This window comes from Fundulus heteroclitus, chromosome 20 (assembly GCF_011125445.2).
Source record: "Fundulus heteroclitus isolate FHET01 chromosome 20, MU-UCD_Fhet_4.1, whole genome shotgun sequence".
Taxonomy (NCBI): domain Eukaryota; kingdom Metazoa; phylum Chordata; class Actinopteri; order Cyprinodontiformes; family Fundulidae; genus Fundulus; species Fundulus heteroclitus.
The window spans coordinates 41,330,504-41,348,674 of NC_046380.1; the positions used below are offsets into that span (position 1 = coordinate 41,330,504).

Here is an 18,171-nt window from a genome sequence, read left to right on the forward strand (position 1 = left end):
CGTACTTTTTACAGCATGCACAAGGTTAAAAAGTAGTTTGAAGAAAAAATTATCCTTATCAACAATTAATCAAACAAAGATTTTCTTTATTTCCAGAAATGATATTTATACAGAAAATGAAATAAAAAGACCCAAGGACTAAAGAACAGTTTAGTATGGTTCAAGTGACAAAAGAGTTTAAAAATATACATGTATTTTAACAATATAGTTTAACCATATAAACTATATTAAGAAAAAAATAATACTTAGAAAGACCCAAAGACTTAAGAACAGTTTGGTATAGTTCAAGTGATAAAGGATTTTTTAACATATTTTAACAAGATAAACCATGTTGAGAAAAAAATTCTTTAAAGTAAGTTAAACCAATGAACATGTACGGTGAAGTTAAGCCATAAGCCTATAATAGAACTGTAAGACTTGACAAAGAATATTGTTCTCTTCTACAACACCTTCAACTTTATGATGACGATGATAATGGGTTTATGAATGTCAACCCTCTAGGATGCTTCTGGGCAAATATGTCAATGATTCTGTTGATGTCTAAATGAATGTCCCTGTGGACATACATAAGTAGCAAAGCCACAAACCTTTCCTGTCCCATTGTTGACCTCAGCAAAGTTTTCACTGCTTTAATGGCCCTAGTTAGCACGTTCCACAGAAGCACTCGTAAAAGGTATAACTGACAGAAGGTGACGAATCATAGAAATGTTTGGGTAGCACGGGTAGCACTTCATATTTGTTATCCTTAGAATTTCAGGGAGAGAGCTGGGTTTTTCCACTGATGACCACTTTGTGTGCCACAACTTCACTTCCTGCCTGAATGTTGATCCTGATGGTAGATCATCTTTATATCATGTAAAGATCTCTTTCTCACTCTCATCGTTCATCATATGCAAGTTGCTTGGCAATAGTTTTAAGCCTAGTATATTTTCATAAAGGAGACGATTCTTAGTTTTAACAATAAAACGCATGTGGCACTAAAAGGTTTAGATCAGACAATACACACTACACAATAACTATATGCGTGTCAATGTCCACTATTTTTTTTACTTTACACTCTTTTTTCATTACTTTTCAAAAACTGCAACAAAAATTTAATTTTCATAACTTTTCCGTTACTTGAAAAAGTTTTCCTGAAATTGCATTACTTTACAACTTTACACAACTTGTGAGAACCCCATGTTTTCTCATTATCAACATTTTCTAACGATCATAATACTTTTTTTCTGTGGGGAGAATATAAGATTAAGGTTGAGCCATACTCCAATCTGGAAGGTGGCGGTAATGCACCTAAAAGTTGTTTGCCAACCACTATTAAAAAAAGAGAAGAAGAAGAAGTAGTAGTAGAAGAAGAACAGGCTCGTCACTGCGCGCTATTATCCAAGATGGCCACGACCGGTGCGGCAGAGAGTGATGGATTAATTAGCGATAGTGATGATAAAGAATACACTTTTTTCTCAAATGTTCACCATTCGTACTCTCGTCTGGACTACTTTCTAATAAGTAGCTCACTGCTGTCGGTTGTTTCAGAGACGGTAATTCATCCTATTGCTATCAGTGATCACGCTCCTGTTACTCTCACCTTAATTAATAAAAAAATAACCACACAAAACAAAAGCTGGAGATTTAATACATCACTGCTTAAAGATGAAGAATTTATAAAATTCATTAAAGAACTGGGCTTCATACTTAGAATACAATGATCAACCAGGTACATCGGCATCGATATTGTGGGAAGCTGGAAAAGCAGTGATGAGAGGTAAAATAATTTCTTTCTCATCTCATAAAAAGAAAAAAGAAAACAAAAAGATTCAGGAATTAGAAGAAAAACTTAAGTTACTAGAATTATCTCAAGAAGAAGGGAAGTTAGGTAAAATCCGTGAAGTAAAATTAGAACTAAACCACTATATTGAAAAGCAAAATAGATTTCTAATACAAAGACTCCGAATAGAAAATTTTGAACATGGCAATAAGTCAGGAAGCTTTCTAGCTAATCAGCTTAAAATAAATAAGGAGAAAACTACTATATTTGCAGTTACAGATTCAACTGGTAATACAGTAAGTGAACCAGAGTGTATAAATAATACCTTCCGCGATTTCTACAAATCTTTATACACACCACAGATAAATCCATCAGAGAAGGATATTAAGCAATTTCTGGATAAAATTACACTTCCTAAATTATCAGATAACCAAAGAATGACACTGGATTCCCCGCTGACAACAGCTGAAACCCAGGAAGCTCTTAAAAGCATGCATAATAAAAAGGCTCCAGGTCCAGATGGATTCCCCACTGAGTTTTATAAAGAGTTCTGGAATATTCTAGCCCCAACGTTCCACAGAATGTTGCAGGAAATACAGGAAAAAGGTAGATTTCCAGCTAATATGAACTCTGCCACCATCAGCCTTCTGCTCAAACCAGACAAAGATCCTGTGTTGCCCACTAGTTATCGTCCCATATCCTTAATTAATATGGATATTAAGATAATCTGTAAAGCTTTAGCAAAAAGATTAGACAAAGTAACTCCTCTCATAATACATCCAGATCAAACTGGTTTCATCAGAGGAAGGCAGTCATCCACAAATACACGCCGATTACTTAATTTAATTGATTATTCCTACAGTAAAAACATTAAAACCAATATATTGTCTTTAGACGCAGAAAAAGCATTTGATAGAGTAAATTGGAAATTTTTATTTGCTACTCTTCATAAATTCGGTTTTGGCGATTTATTCATAAACTGGTTAAAAATTCTATACAATTCTCCAACAGCCTGTGTCAGGACAAATAATCAAATATCTTCCAGTTTTTGTCTACAGAGGGGCACCAGGCAAGGATGCTCTCTTTCTCCATCACTTTTTGCCATCTTTATAGAACCTCTAGCAGCAACAATCAGACAAACAAAAGCTGTAAAAGGTATAAAATGCATGAAAATAGAGCACAAGATTAGTCTGTACGCGGATGATGTATTACTTTATCTCCAGCATTCAAATAATTCTCTTTTACAAGTAATTAGAATACTAGAATCTTTCTCTAAAGTATCAGATTACTCGTTAAACTGGTCTAAATCTACGGTACTGTCAATTAATTGCTCTCTCGAAAACTCCCTAAATTTACAAATGCAATCAGGAAATATTAAATATTTAGGTATTACTGTGTCGAATAAATTAACAGATTTACTTAAACTTAACCATGCCCCACTTTTAAACAGGATAGAAGAGGACCTTGAAAGATGGAAATCGCTTCCAATCACACTTATGGGTAGGGTAGCTTCAATAAAAATGATGGTCCTACCTAGAATAAATTATTTATTTTCAATGGTCCCCAATAAACCATCATCTGACTGGTTTAAATTTCTAGACTCTGCCATTTCTAAATTTCTTTGGAAAGATAAACCCCCACGTATTAGCTTAAAGACAATACAGAAGACTAAAGACAGGGGAGGATTAGATCTCCCTAACTTCCATAACTATTACTTAGCAAATAGGCTACAATACATCTCTAAATGGATAAAAAAATAGTCTTTTAGATGAGCCTTGGTTAGATATAGAACAGGAAATGTGCAATAATATCATGATTTCAGATCTGCCGTTTATAAGCTCAAATATAAAACGGCATAAATGCTTCAAAAATATCAACATTAGTTCTACTCTGACAGCATGGTGGGAGTTCCTCAAAATGACAAAGTCATCCCTTATCCCATGCAGTCGTACACCTATCTGGAATAACCCTGATATCCTACAAAATAATAAAATGATAAACTTTACATACTGGAAGAATAAAGGTATTAAATATCTGGAACATCTACTTGACGGAACCGAGTTCATCAATTTTGCTAAACTAAATATGCAATATGGCATTAGTAAAAATAAATTCTTGGAATATGAACAACTTAAATCTATAATTAAAAATAAATATAAGCATATTAATGGTGGTTTACAAGTCCCAACCAATATAATAGAGTTCTTAGATTTAACCCCCCCAAACTACTGTCTAAATCATACAGGACACTGACTAAAATAGATGATTCGATATCTCTTCCTATAATGAAGTGGGAAAAAGATTTATCAGGCACCTTTGAACAAAATTTCTGGGCTCAGACATGTCTAAGAACTTTCAAATTGACTAGAAACACCAACTTACAACTAATACAATACAAAATCCTTCACAGAGTACACTACACAGGACAAAGATTATTCAAGATGGGTCTGGCACAATTTAATATCTGTCCACACTGCATAGGCAATCATCCTGATAATTATTTTCATGCGTTATGGTTATGCACACCAGTCCAGAGGTTCTGGACACAGATATGTAAGGACTTATCAAGGTGCTTGAGCTGTAAAATTACACCATCCCCTTCAGTTTGCCTGCTCGGTAATTTTGAGGAAAGTCCTCTGAAAAAAGAAACAGTTTACATGGTTTTTACTGCTTTATGCATCGCAAAGAAAACTATCCTCATGAATTGGAAAAGTAAACAAAATCTCAGTATCAATCAGTATAGAGATCTTTTGTTGGATCATATTAATCTAGAGACAGCATCTGCTTCCACATCTGATTGGTCTCGCTCCTCTGATCAACACCATCACTTAGTGGAATAGGGGGCGGTGGGTTGCTTCCTGCAGGGCGCAGTGGCTGGATGGAGGGGTTCCTGGGGCCCTGGGGGCACTTGGAGTAGGGCGCCTGGTGGATCCGGCTCCGGGGTCTGTTGCCCCCATCTGGGAGGAGTTTGGGAGGCCTACGGGTGGCCTACAGCAGCCGCTTGCGGCGCTCTTTGGGAGCTGCGTGTTGACGGACGTGGGTTACTGACCTGGTAGCTGTGCTGCCGCTGGGTGGGGCCGGGGTGGGTATGGGGGTCTGGGGTCCCTGGGGCGCGCCGCCCTCGGGCGCGGGCCCCGGCGGGGCCTCGGGGGTTCCGGTTCCGGGGGGTGTGCCGCTTTTGGTGTGGGCCGGCGCGCGCCCGGGTGTCCGCCCCTGCACGGGGCCTCTGGTGCGCTGGGGGGCCTCGGGGCCCGTTGATCTGGTAGGGGGGCATGGTCATTACCACCTCTGGGCAGATGCTCTTCTCCTTCATTGGATAGGCACTCTGCCAGTGGGGGGAGGGGGAAAGGAGGGGGAGTATGGATCTACCCAGCCTGGATGTCTACTGTCGAATGTATGGTGAGTTGTTTGAACGTTAGTGTTGGGGAGGGATTAAATCCACGGGTGGGGGGAGTTGACGTTCTGGTGGGCTTGTGTCCGGCCCCCTGTCCCGGTCCTGGTCCGTGTCGTCTTCCGGTGCGGGTTTCACCTGGGGGGTGGGGTTTGGGATGGCTCGTGCGGGCCGGCTGGCCAGGGTCCCCCCCTCTTATTATTATTATTATTATTATTATTATTTATTTATTTAGTTTAAGTAGGCTTGGTGGGTGGGCTGGGGGGGGCTGAGGTGTTGGTCCTGGTGGGTGGTTGGCTGGCGGGCCCTGCGGCCTCTCCCTGGCCCCCGGGCTACAGTGGTGCCGCTGGCGAGGCCCCCTTCGCTGGGTGGGGCTTTCGGGGAGAGGTGGTGCCTATTGGAGTCAGTAGGGGAGCTGGCTCCCAGGGTTGGCTTCGCCGTCATTTGCTCCCCATCCCCGGACTCCTCCCTCTGCCTGCTCCATCACGCCGCCACACATGTAGGTCATGAGGGAGGGGGCGTTACTGGAGGTTGCCACTTTCCGGTGACGCCCCTCTCCCCAATTTTATCATGCATCTTAGACACTTTCACTTCAAACATTTTTCACATCGCACACTCATATAGGCCATGGTAGGGGGGGGTGGGGGGAAGACGTCGGGGGGGGGGCTTATGTTGTGTGGGCCTCACCTTGGACGGCTCCCTTCACCTCCTCTCCCACTTAGACATTGAGGGTTCTGGGCAGTCACACGGAGGGGGTGCGCTGGCAACAGCTACCTTCCGGAAGGGGGGTGGGCTGTGCCGTGCATCCCCTTCGGCGCTCCCAGTTTTTAAACGCACTTGAGAACAACATGCAACAACACAACATTTGAGCAGGCGCAGGGAGGGTCGGGGTCTTCTGCACACCCCCGTTCTCCGATGGCGGCAAGGAGTCTGAGGCCTGGAGGAGGTGCGGGCCACTGTGTCCGGGGTCTTGGCGGGGGGCTGCGGTGTGCAGTCAGCGGCTTGCCAGGTCTGGGGCTGATGCCTCTGCTCCCCCCAGGGGGCGGGGGGCAGGGATGGCAAGGGTAAGGTGGGGGGAGGGAGGGGGTTTATTAGGTATTTAGGGGGAGGGGGGGCTCTGGCCGGGTGTCTCGTGCGGGTCGTGTTGGCCCGCCCTCTTGGGGGGGCCCGGTCCGGGGGGCGTCTGGTCTGGGGCCGGGGGTCGGGCACAAGCAGTCGTATAGTCGATTTGGGGTGACCCCCCCCCCCCCCTCCCCTTTGGTCAGTGTTGGATGTGAGTGTTTTGTGGGAATGTGTGTACAGCGTCTTTTTTGTTTTTTTTTCTGTGTGTGTGGTGAGTGGGGCACAAGGGAGGGATGGGGTGAATGAGTTTTTTTTTTTTTTTTTTTTCCAGGTATGGGTGTGGTCTGCTCCCTCTCCCAAGAACATCTCAAGTCTCCGATAGGTGCGGAGCCCATCCCCCCACGTCCTGCCCTCCTCCACTTCGTTGGCGGGCGCCTTGGCCCCCTGGCGCGTTGGTTGGCTTCGGGTTTGGGGCGGGTTCCCGGGCGTGCGCCGGCCCACTCCCGGCAGCCTCTTCGCGGGGCCTGGCCCCCCGGGGGGCGGCCGGGGCCCTAGTCGCGGGGGCGGGGCGCCCCTGGGGCCTCTGGCCCTCAGGGCCCATGGCCGGGACCACTTCAGCGGGGCTAGCTGCCGGCGGAGCCCACGGGCTCGTCTCCGTGGCTCTTGAGGGCGTCGGCATTGCGGTGGCTGGGGGATTTCCTCGGGGTCGTCTCTGCTCCTTCCTTGGGGGGGGGGGGGGGGTTGCAGATATCCTGTGTCGGCCCCTCCTGGGCGATCTGCTTTAGGGACCCCCTTGGGAGTCAGGGGTTACGGGTCCCCTGACGCCTGCCTCTGTGCTCGGGGAAGGTGGGTCTTCGGTTCTCCACAATCACTATCAAGCTATTTCTGGATAATCTTCACCTAAACTAGTGCACTTTCACATCTCCCACAGGTGCTGGGTCCCAGGTATTAAGTGTTCACTTATATACAGTAATCTTATAATTTATTTATTTATTTATTTATGTTTTTTCACTTTCTTTTTTCAAATATCACATTACACATGTCAGCTTACATAATAATATATATGATTTAGCAATGGCATCTAGGTGTTATTCGAGTGTATCTGTTGCTTTATGTCTGTTGGTTGTGCTGTTCTTTTTGTGTCTCTTTCCAGGTGACGGAGCAGACAGAGGACGTTTTATCATTCTCTTCCTTTTATCTCCTCTTTCTTTCACCTCTACTCTTTTTTTTCTTTTCTTTCACTTTTTGTTCTTCCTTTACTCTCCCATTGTCATGTCCATATAATTTGAAATTCTCCTTGCAGGAATCATAATAAAGCTATTTACAAGCATAAATCAAGTGGAGCACTATGGCGAAAGCTGTTTGCTCCACTTGTAAAAGCAAAATCTGTCGAGCTCTATCTGGCATTGAGATATCAATTCCTATTGCCATATTGCTAGACAGGACACTGGGGAAAAAAAAAAAAAAAAAAAAAAAAAAAAAAAAAAAAAAAAAAAAAAAAAAAAAAAATTAGCGATAGTGATGGAGTTTCATGGATTTATCATCATCATCTGAGAGCGATTTGGAATATATAGAAGACTTTCTTGACAGCAACCTGATTTTTGACAAAATCCAGCCCAGTTTGAGGCAAGGAGACCAAAAAGGAACAATGTAAGTTGAATCTGTCTGCTGCAGCAGCGGCCTCCTTATTTTTGTGATGTTTTTTCTACTTTTACCCGATGTATTGCAACATCAAACTGCCATGCACGTAGGCATTGTTGCTTCAACAATAGCTCTAGAAAATTTGTTGTTTATCGCAGCTGTATGAGTGCAATGCCTCTGCTAAGAAACAATACAGGATGTGACGTCAGCCCGTCATTACTGCCCATATTTGGGCACTAAATGCCGCCCCCAGTATCGGTGATTGCGACCACAATTTATGCCGCGCCGGCGTCACAGTGCGTTCTAAATGACAGGTACTGGCATTAATCTTAATTCTAAGAAGGATGTTTAAAATTTCGGGCTCTTTAAAAAATCATTTTTGGTCTCCAAAAGGGTGTGCGCGCGCCCCCTGCGCCCCCGCCTGAATCCGCGCCTGACGTGGATGCACGTGTTGTCATGTTCTGACCACAAGCCCTGAGTTTGTCTTTATTTATGGGCCTAAAACTACACAGTTCAAAAGCTGAAATTAAAAAAAATAAAAACAAACAGGCCTGACCTAAACCCATAGATAATCTATGGCAGGGGTGTTCAACTCCAGTCATGCCTGAATCAGCTCCTCAGAATGCCGTCAAGTTCTCCAGAGTCCTGCTTATGAGCTGATTATTTGACTCAAGTGTGGTGAAGCAGAGACACACATAAAAGTTGCAGGACACAGGCCCTTGAGGACTGTAGTTGAAGACCCCTGATCTCTGGCCGTTGTCAGGAGTTGGATGAGAGACACCAGAGCCAACCATGCAGATTAGCTGAAGGTAAACATCTCAGCAGAATCACAGCGATCCCCTCCATGCCACGCTGCATGGATGTAGTAATTCATGCAGAAGGAAGCCTGACCAACTTTTGAAGGGCATGTGCTGTACCGCAGTACATTTCAGTATAGCAACATGTCTATCCTACAACATCCATTTTTATTGTTTCTTTGTACTGTTCTAAATTTGTAAGAAAAGTTTTACAAAGCTGGAAGCTACAATCATGGAAATTAATACAAAGAATAAAAATAAATGTTTGAAATACAATATTGCTTTGTATTTGATTAATCTGCATTACTGTATATGATTTTCATTTTTCATAGACATTGCTTTCTATTGAATTATTGGAGAAAAACAACTTTTTCAATTTTAAATGACATTTTAATTAATGCAATGCACCTTTTGTGTTTTTTAAGGGAGCGGACTGGTCAGTTGCATTATGAATGTCTTTATCATTGTTTCCAATAATCATACAGTGCATAGCAAGAATGATAATTTCTTCTCACCCACTAACAGTCAGCTTGAGGTCAGGGACACAAATGTTGTCCTCCCCACAGTCTAGCTGAATCTGGGCCTGTTGGGAAAAAAGAGATAAATGGGTTAAGATGGAGAGCTGACAGATACAAAGATGGAGAGCTGACAGATACATGCAGCAGGTAAAATAAGTACTAAACACGTCAGTGTTTTTCTCAGTAAATATATTTCTAGTATTTCTATTGACATAGACTTTACACCAGATGTTGAAAACAACCAAAGTAATCCACAAATAGAAATTAAAGCAAATATGTTCAAACTTGTATTCCAAGAAGGCTGCAGATACAAGCTTTGATCCCCGCAGATTGCTACTATGGGTCCCTAAGCAAGCCCCAAAACACCAGATTGGTCCCCGTGGGCTATGAAGCTGCCACTGCTCCCTAAGGGATGGGTTAAAGTGTTAAAGTATAGTTTCTGTGTAACGCATCATTTCCTACTAAAGAAGTTATTTATTTAATGTGTGAAGGCTCCTCCAAGGTAAAAAGGACTGGACCGGGCGCAAAGGTGCCATTAAGAACTGGTGTCATTAAGAACTGGTGTTTCCGCTCGACCTGGAAGCAGATTTTTATTAGATTTTTTTATTTGGCAAAGGGGCCACAGAGGAGATGATGTCACGGCCAACAGCTGCAAAAAATAATAAGGTGAGGAGATTCCTTTTAAAATATCTCCAGTGGCTATTCTACGGACGAACGAACGAAGCAGGCTGAGTCGTTTGCACTGTGACCCAATCTTGGAAGCCTGTGTTGCGGCAATTTAGATTCACACAGTATGCAAACTATACTGAAATTGAAGGTAGTGTACTGTCACTCACATACTACGCTAATGGACTTTGAAACAACAGACGGATATGTTTTGGACTAGATAATACAGTGATTTATGTAGTAGATTTTTTTAGGATGTAATTTCGAATTATATTGCTTTCAGAAGTGATAGATTTTTGATCCAAAAGTCATATTTGAAGAAGATGTACTTTTTCCATCTCAGCTCACTGACTACCGGTTGCTAGAAGTTTAAAATAAGGTCAGAAGAGAGCCTAAAAAGTCTGTCTGATTACTTTTTTAACTGTAAAAATATTTTATAAATAAGTAAATAAAAATAGGCAGTTAAAGTTCTATAAATAGCGCACTTTGTATCACTTAACCTACGCTTATTGCTCATTTTAAATGTAAAAGAATAGAAACTTTTCAGTTACATGAACTGAATGATTTAGTGAAAAAATCTTTTGAACAATTTTAAAGAACTCATTCAAGTGATTCCGTACACTCAAAAGAACTTACGCTTCCATCACTGCTGGTTACTGACCACTAACCTGGCAAGCCAGATTGATAATGTGTAGCACTCTCCGTTCTGCATATTATCAATCTGAAACTGCTCCCATCAAATTTATTTGGCAAAAGGAGGGAAATTCAGCAGACGTTTCCAAGCTGATTGGGCGAAGCGACACCTAGTACCCGCCTACCAAAGGTTGGTTTCAGCCAATCACGGTGTCGGTTCGTGGCCTTTTGAGGCATTCTCAAGCTGCCAGAGACCAGAAGTAACAAGAGCACAAAGTGCAAGGGAAGATCTTGAAGAGCTGCCTTTTTTTGGTGAATCTCTGGAAGCAGAGCTGGGAAAGACTAAGAAGTCTAGTGCTCAGAAAAGAAGGGATACGTTTAAAGTTGCAGGTAGTGAGGGGACAGCACAGTTGGCTAAACCATCCAACCTCTTTGATTTTGACATTCCCTCAGATATAGGGGCACTCCAGAAGGAGGATCGTACTCTAAAGCCCTGGTTTGAAAAGGCGACAGGGGTGGAGGGAACTCCTCACGGCCGGGTAAACTTCCTGCAAGACACTGTTTTTGTAATTAAAGGGGGCATCTTGTATCAGAAGAGGGGAAAGTCTGAAGCTTTAGCCCTCCCACAGCAATTCAGACTTAAAGTTATGGAGCTGGGACATTCAATTCCCTGGGCAGGTCAAATGGCTTTTCACAAGACACTAAGTAGAATCAGCAGGCGTTTTGGTTGGCCAGGAATGTATACTCAGATTTCTAAGTTTTGTAGCTCCCGTGAAAAGTGTCAGTTGACTTCAAGCAAGGGCGTGGCGCGAGCCCAGCTATAGCCACTGCCAATCATTGAAACACCTTTTGAAAGGCGTATTATGAAAATATTGTATTTTATAGGTAAAATTAGTAGTAAATTGTCTAGTGCAGAATGGTTTAACCCTTAATCAACAGAGGGTATTTAAGGCAGTGATTGTGTCTGTAAACCAAGTTGGTTGTTAGGTGGTTGTTAGTTGGTTGTCAGAGTGAATGCTGCTACCAACAAATAAATGTATTACTGCTTCCACATGCTGCCGCTTCGTCATCATTCCTGCTGAAACTCCAGCCTCAAAAGGCCACGAACCGACACACGGTCGGTATCAACTGACAAGCAGCAAGGGCTATGAGAAACCACAACAAGTTACCCTGGTCAAGGCACTTCTTGCTGTTCTTCTTTTAAAAATGAAATATTTGATTCCGACAAAACAGATGTGATAGCAGCAGCTACGCGTGCGTCCTCTGGCACTGCAATGTTTATTCTTATTTAGCTGTTTGCTAGACTGCTCTTGCTTTTGTCACAGCTGGTATGTCCCGCCATAAAATCATAATACTGCAATGTGACTGGCCAAAACAGTGTTTGGTAAGGAGCGGGACAAGATGGAATTGTTTGTGTTTGTGAACACACAAATACGCGAGAATTTAACTTGTAGACAAGGTTAACTGACCAGATAACCAATCTTAAATCGATTGCCTGGTTACAGACCAAGAAGGTATATTTGTGGTCCTAGACCGTATTTCTATATATAGAGAACACACACAACAAACTGTATGTAAAATGCAGGATTCACAATTATCAAAATGTGTACCAGAGTATATATAGCAACACATGGTAACAAAATCCCTGTCCTTCATAGGGGCAGTTACTAGGATTAATTAACACTTTAATCAGCAGTCCTATCTGCTCAGCAACAGATTGAAAGACAGTGAATCATAAACTCTATGTTGTAAATACCAATGTTAGGGTCCCTATAGTGACAGACTGTGGTAAATAAACAGATCTATATCATTCCGAGGCAGGAACCTTAAACAGACTGTACTAAACATCACAATATATAGAAAATGCAGTTCTTCCTTCTTTGTTCACATGTTTCACAACAACAAATGAAAATACAGTACAAATAACATAAAGCTAAATTTTCCAATATGCCAGTCAGGTGACTGCCTATGCCATTCTAGAAGCTTTACTTCCTGTCTAGGAAACCAATGAAGACTTCCCCTGGCAGTGTTTGGAATTAATGTTTTGCTTGGACATCCTCACTACTTACAGATCCAGATTCCTATCAAGATAGTCCCTGTACATTCATCCAGTCATCCTTTTTTTTAGGTAAATAAAATCTGCCAGTACGATAACTTGTGAGATGGCCCACACCATGATGTCACCACCTACAAATTTCACTTTTGGCATGGTGTTGTGCAAGACCACTATCCTCCAAACACAGAGTTCAGTGCTGGCCTCGTCTGAACCAGATTATAGGATTTTACTAGCTTGTTCCAATCTTCAGAAGCGAACTTCAAACAAGCAACGACGTGCTTTTTCTTCAGCAGAGGAGTCTTGTTTAAGGACATAAAGCACATAAAGGACATTGTGACTGAGCGGAGTACAACTTGGAAAAACTGTACCTGCTATTTCCAGGTCTTTCTGAAACTCTTTGGCTATTGGACAAGCCTTTTGATAAATAATTTGACTGTGCTGTCAGAAATGTTACACGGGGGCATCTGGCCGTTGCTGGTCTATGGGGAAATTACTAAGTTTTTTCCACTTGAAAATGTTGGCTCCAATGTTGCACTGAGAACTTTAGCAATATGGCTATTACTATTGGTATTAGTATTGCTTACAACAATAAGACTTCTTTGTGACGATCTCTTTACTTTTACTAATTGTATAATTCTGCGCAAGTCTTTGGTAATGACAAACATTTAATAGACCGTTGGTTATTGTTAAAACTAGTTGATACTGATTTGCAGACAGGAATACTTTCCCAATACTAACAGATATTAGCTGGTTTATTGGCTTTTTGCGTGTATTTTTCTTTTTCTTTTCTTAAAATGTACCACTCCACTTCATTACATAACTGAATTTACTAACTAATTTGTTAGATTTTTTTGTGTGCCTGCATTGCTTGGACTGTTACAAACATCTGATGTAAATTTAAGGCCAATAAAAATATTAAAAACATATTTACTGTTGACATATTCAACACTTACTTTTCCCACTGCATGATAAGTGAAAAGATGTGAGAGCGGAAAGCTTCAAAGCAAGCGGATCTTGATGGGACCCAGAGCAATTAGCTCAGGATTTCATGAAAAAAGTTATGTCCACTCATATCTTCTTTATTTGCACTCAACTTGCAAATGTTGCAACAACCAGATCACACAAAGCTGAGAATGAGTGTCATTTCATGTCTGCAAGATAAAAGGAAACTTGGTTTGTTTTGTGGGAAGACAGCAAAGGAATAACGTGATGAAAAGAAGTGAAAAGAGGAATTCCATCAAAACAATGACATTTTTTGTGGACAGCCTCCACTAAAAAGAGTTGAAACCTCAAAATACAACTGGGATTAATTTTCCTTTTAGTTTCCTGCAACAGCTGACTTTGTAAAATCTTAAAGGAAAACATAAATGGCATTTGATGTGCCAGGACTGAGATGTCCACTGGGTCCCTTGATCTTTTCACTTTCTTCAATCTTGTCTGCTTTTTTGTCTCGTCTTTCTGTAGCTCCATAACACCAGCGATGCTATGGTCGTCTGTCTGACATATGGGAGGCATTAGACTCCAAAACGAATGTCAGAGAGAGCAAAGAACAAGCCTGGCAATGGTTAGTGATGTCTCAGTGGAGATTCCTCCTTCAGTTGCTGGTTTTACATTTATCGAGATGGCCATCAGTCACTTTACACCAATCACAGGAGGGAGATAAAACCAGACTTATCTTCTTTTATTTTGAGGCATTTTGTATGTCAAGCCCACTTTCTTTTCTTCATCTTTCAGTAAGCTTCCATGTTGGATGTTTCATGGCCCAATAAAGAAAATAGGAGAAAGGGTTTGACTTTATCTCAAAGTTTTCATGACTGTCTTTTCAACCTAAATTATTTTTCTGCTGCGGGCCCGTAACACAGCCCTGCAGGATGAAGGATGGAACTTTTCTTGTTTCAGCACTCTAAAAAGGTGTTTTGGTACTGAAGATACTGACCTACAAAGCTTTAGGTCAGCTATTGCTTCTTTAGGTCTGCAGAGGTCAAAATTACCATTGCAATTTTCTTTAAAAATTCTCCACTCATGCTGCACAATGACAAAAGTTAATTAGTACTTGGAAAGAATGTCTGATTTATAAGACAGCTGGAACATCCGAGGAAGTCAGGAGTCTTATTAGAAAAGTCAGAAGCTCTCCACCTACCCTGACCTCTAAATCCAATGTGGCTACCATACATATAAAGCGGAGAGGTGGGATAATGTTGATTTGACCTTCTGATGGTTTGTATCTCAATAAATGAGTCACACACAGTACTGTGCAACCAGTATTCAGGTTTTCCTTAAGTGGGGTTCTGTCAGAAGGCTGTGATCAGTTACTATCTACACTTGTAAAGGACTGTTTTTACTTATTGTTTGGTATTTGGTATAGAAGTATGTGGTTATTCATGCTGATAGCAATGACCTTCCCTGGTAAAATATGTAACTGTCTTATGGGAACATACAGGAGTGAAAAAAACAATAGTGCATACTTAAACCAGTGTAATATCATTCTTTTACACAGCTTATGTTTGAGGTTTTTTTTTTAACATGGAAGGAGTAGGCACTGCTGACCCACATCTTCCATGTCAACAGTTACCACAACGCCCGTTTAAAGGTTCATAAAATAGCATTTGCATAAGAAATTCAAGATTGGAGTTATTTTAAACAGCTAAAGGTTGCTTTTGTCTTGGCTTTGCAATAGCATAGAAGAGTTACCTTCTGCAGTTTTGATATCCTGCAATGCCTCGTAGTAAACTTTTGTATATAGTCTGTATTACATGTTCTGTATGTTTATCATATTTATATCTTACTGATGTATTTGTTTTGTCTTAGGGACCTGGTCTGCAAATTAGCTATTAGCTAGATGACCAATGAACATGGCATCGGTTGCACAATTTTTTTTTCTGTCCCTATCAAATAATAAAGTGACAGATTGGGGTAGTCGAAGACCAACCCGATCTACAGGGTTAGGGTTACTCAACCTCTTTCTTTATGCACCTTCACTGAGCATTGCTGACTCGTTCGGCTCCATCACAGACGTGACGTCATAGTGGAGCGATTCGGAGACAATGCCTCATTCATGTTCTGCGTGCAATTGTACCAACCGATTCAAAGTATAAAGCAGATGTTCTGGCATGACCTTTCACAGGTAAGAATGAACATATACATATGATGGTATTTATTCATTATAATGTCATTATAACGTTATATGTATGTCTGTGGGCTCCATTGCTTCTCTTTGTTTACTCAATGCATGCAAGCGCAATATCGTGCTTCCGGTTATGTGGTCTGGTTGTGGTAAATATATAGGCCCGTTTACACTACACCTTTTTAACCGAGCCGAGCCGAGACCAGTCTGAGCTTGGATCAGTTAACCAAGCCAAGACGACCGTTTACACACCACACTATCCCGGTTCCTTGGTTGCTCCTCGCCTCCTAGTGACGATCTGTGGCACTGCTGCTCTCTGGGATTGAAGGAGGGACCGAGCAAATCAAAAGGGCGGCACCCGTAACATTCAGAATGTTATGGTTAGACAGAGTCGGCTTTTGGGACGTGGATACGACAAACGAACGTCTAATAAGGATTTACAAACGCAGGAAACAACAACAACAGACACTGAGGTTCATCTCACTGCTAAGCAGAATCATCACTGGAAATCATGTGGCACGGTAAGGAAGCTAGTATTATTATGAATGTCTGAAATTTGTCTGAATGGAGTGTGAATCGGGACGTGCAGCCAGACACGCCGGAAAAACCCGCGGACTGTAAGGGGATGACGCGGTCTGCTCATGCGCTCTTCGTTATCAGATAACCGGGATAAAAAAAAACAGTCCGAGACCTGCTCAGGAACTGGTCTGCAGTTAGCGCGGTCCGGTTATGTTTAGAGCGGTCCAGTTCAGTCTGCTGACCATTTACACACAAGAGTTATCTCGGTTACCGAGCTCGGACTGGTCTCGGCTCGGTTAAAAAAGTGTAGTGTAAACGGGCCTATAGACAAAAGCACTGTTTACCAACAAATAAAGAAAAAACAAAGTGTGAAACAGGAATAAAACACAATAAGCCACCAGGGCACAATAACTTAATCGGAAAACCTTTGTAACGACAAAACCACAAAAGAAATTTCCCTCATACTATCCCGGGCACAACTAATGGGTGGCAAAGTGCACCGTGTGCAAAGCTGGTATATGTATTTCTGTGTGTAACAAAACTTTCAGAGATCTCCTAGGTCACATGGAAACAGAAAAAAAGAAGATAAAGAGGCTGCACAAGTTGACTGAGTTTGTTGTTACACCCAGAAAAAGGGCTAGGGTGCACCAGCATTGGACCAAATATTTTGGAACGGCCAAAATCATGACATGTTACTCAGAATTACTGAAGATTGCACAGCTTGTCTTTGCACTTCCCTCACACAATGCATATGTTGAAAGGGTTTTTTCCCTGACGGACAACCAGTGGACCATGAGAGGAGCTGGCAAGGATAGGACCAAGGTCAGGGACCGGCTGTCTGATGAGTCACTGAAGAGGATTCTGCTTATGCGATTTACTTTCAAAGTCACTTTTGCAAAGAATTTTAGGCATATTTGTTGAGAAACCAGAAACTCATAAATGGTAGAATGGTAAATGGCTTGTACTTGTATAGCACTTTATCAAGTCTGACAACCCAAAAGCGCTTTACACTACAATCAGTCATTCACCCATTCATGCACACATTCACACCCTGACAGTGGTGAGCTATGTTAGCAGTCACAGCTGCCCTGGAGCAGACTGACAGAGGCGAGGCTGCCAGACATCGGCGCCACCGGACCCTCTGACCTCCACCAGAATAGGCAGAATAGAAATATAAATATCCTTCACTGTCCTACAGCTGAGAATTTCAGGTATACTACAGAGTATCAATAAAATGACTCAAGTCTGGGTCAGGTGTCCTCTGTTTTTCGAATCAATCCTTTAGTATAATAACATTACAACCATTCTGAATCACTCTGATTTTGTGTTTTGGTTCCATTATTAACCAGCTGAGTTCTGAATGTGGGTTTTCTTTTTTGAAAGCTATGATAGAAACTTTCCATTCTTGTCTGTTTCATGTTTGAGTATTTTCCACCATCGCAGAGCCACCTAGTATTAGTCGGCATTTGCAGATTCATTTCCTTAAATGAGTTCGAGAGAAGCTTTACAACGGCAACGACCCTTGAACTTTGTTGCATGCTTTTCGCATTATAACCAGCGACCTTAATGTATTTCACTGGGATGTATTGCGACGGAACAGCACATAGTAGTGCATAATTGTGAAAGGGAATGTGATACGACACATTCGTTTCAACCTGACAAGTGTGGCATGTATCGTTATCCCCACTCCCTGAGTCTACTTTTTACAACCACATCCAATGCCATTAGCTAAGTGTTTTGGTATGCCTCTACCAGCTTTGCACACCTAGAGACTCAAACATTTTGTGTCTGTGTTCAGTGAAACATTTGCCAAAGATTGACAGAGCTTCTTATTTTCAACACTTGCTCCCTGTTACTCTTCCATAAAAGGCAAATATTTGTCATTGACCATACAAAGGTGGACATTATTCATTATTTAGGTGTCTTGTGAAGGTGATTGGTTAATGGGGCTTATGTAGGGATCAGAGTAAAGGCAGTTTAATACAAATGCACACAACTCTGT

At 41.9% G+C, this 18,171-nt stretch overlaps 1 protein-coding gene across 1 annotated transcript in view; it reads right to left on the minus strand.

Moving 5' to 3' along the window:
• The window catches only part of LOC105933956 (integrin alpha-5), a 91,911-nt gene that overhangs the window by 17,196 nt on the left and 56,544 nt on the right, over nt 1–18,171 (minus strand). The window contains exon 19 of the mRNA XM_036151918.1: nt 9,169–9,236. Coding sequence (XP_036007811.1) covers nt 9,169–9,236 — 68 coding nt within the window. The remainder of the gene's footprint in view (nt 1–9,168; nt 9,237–18,171) is intronic.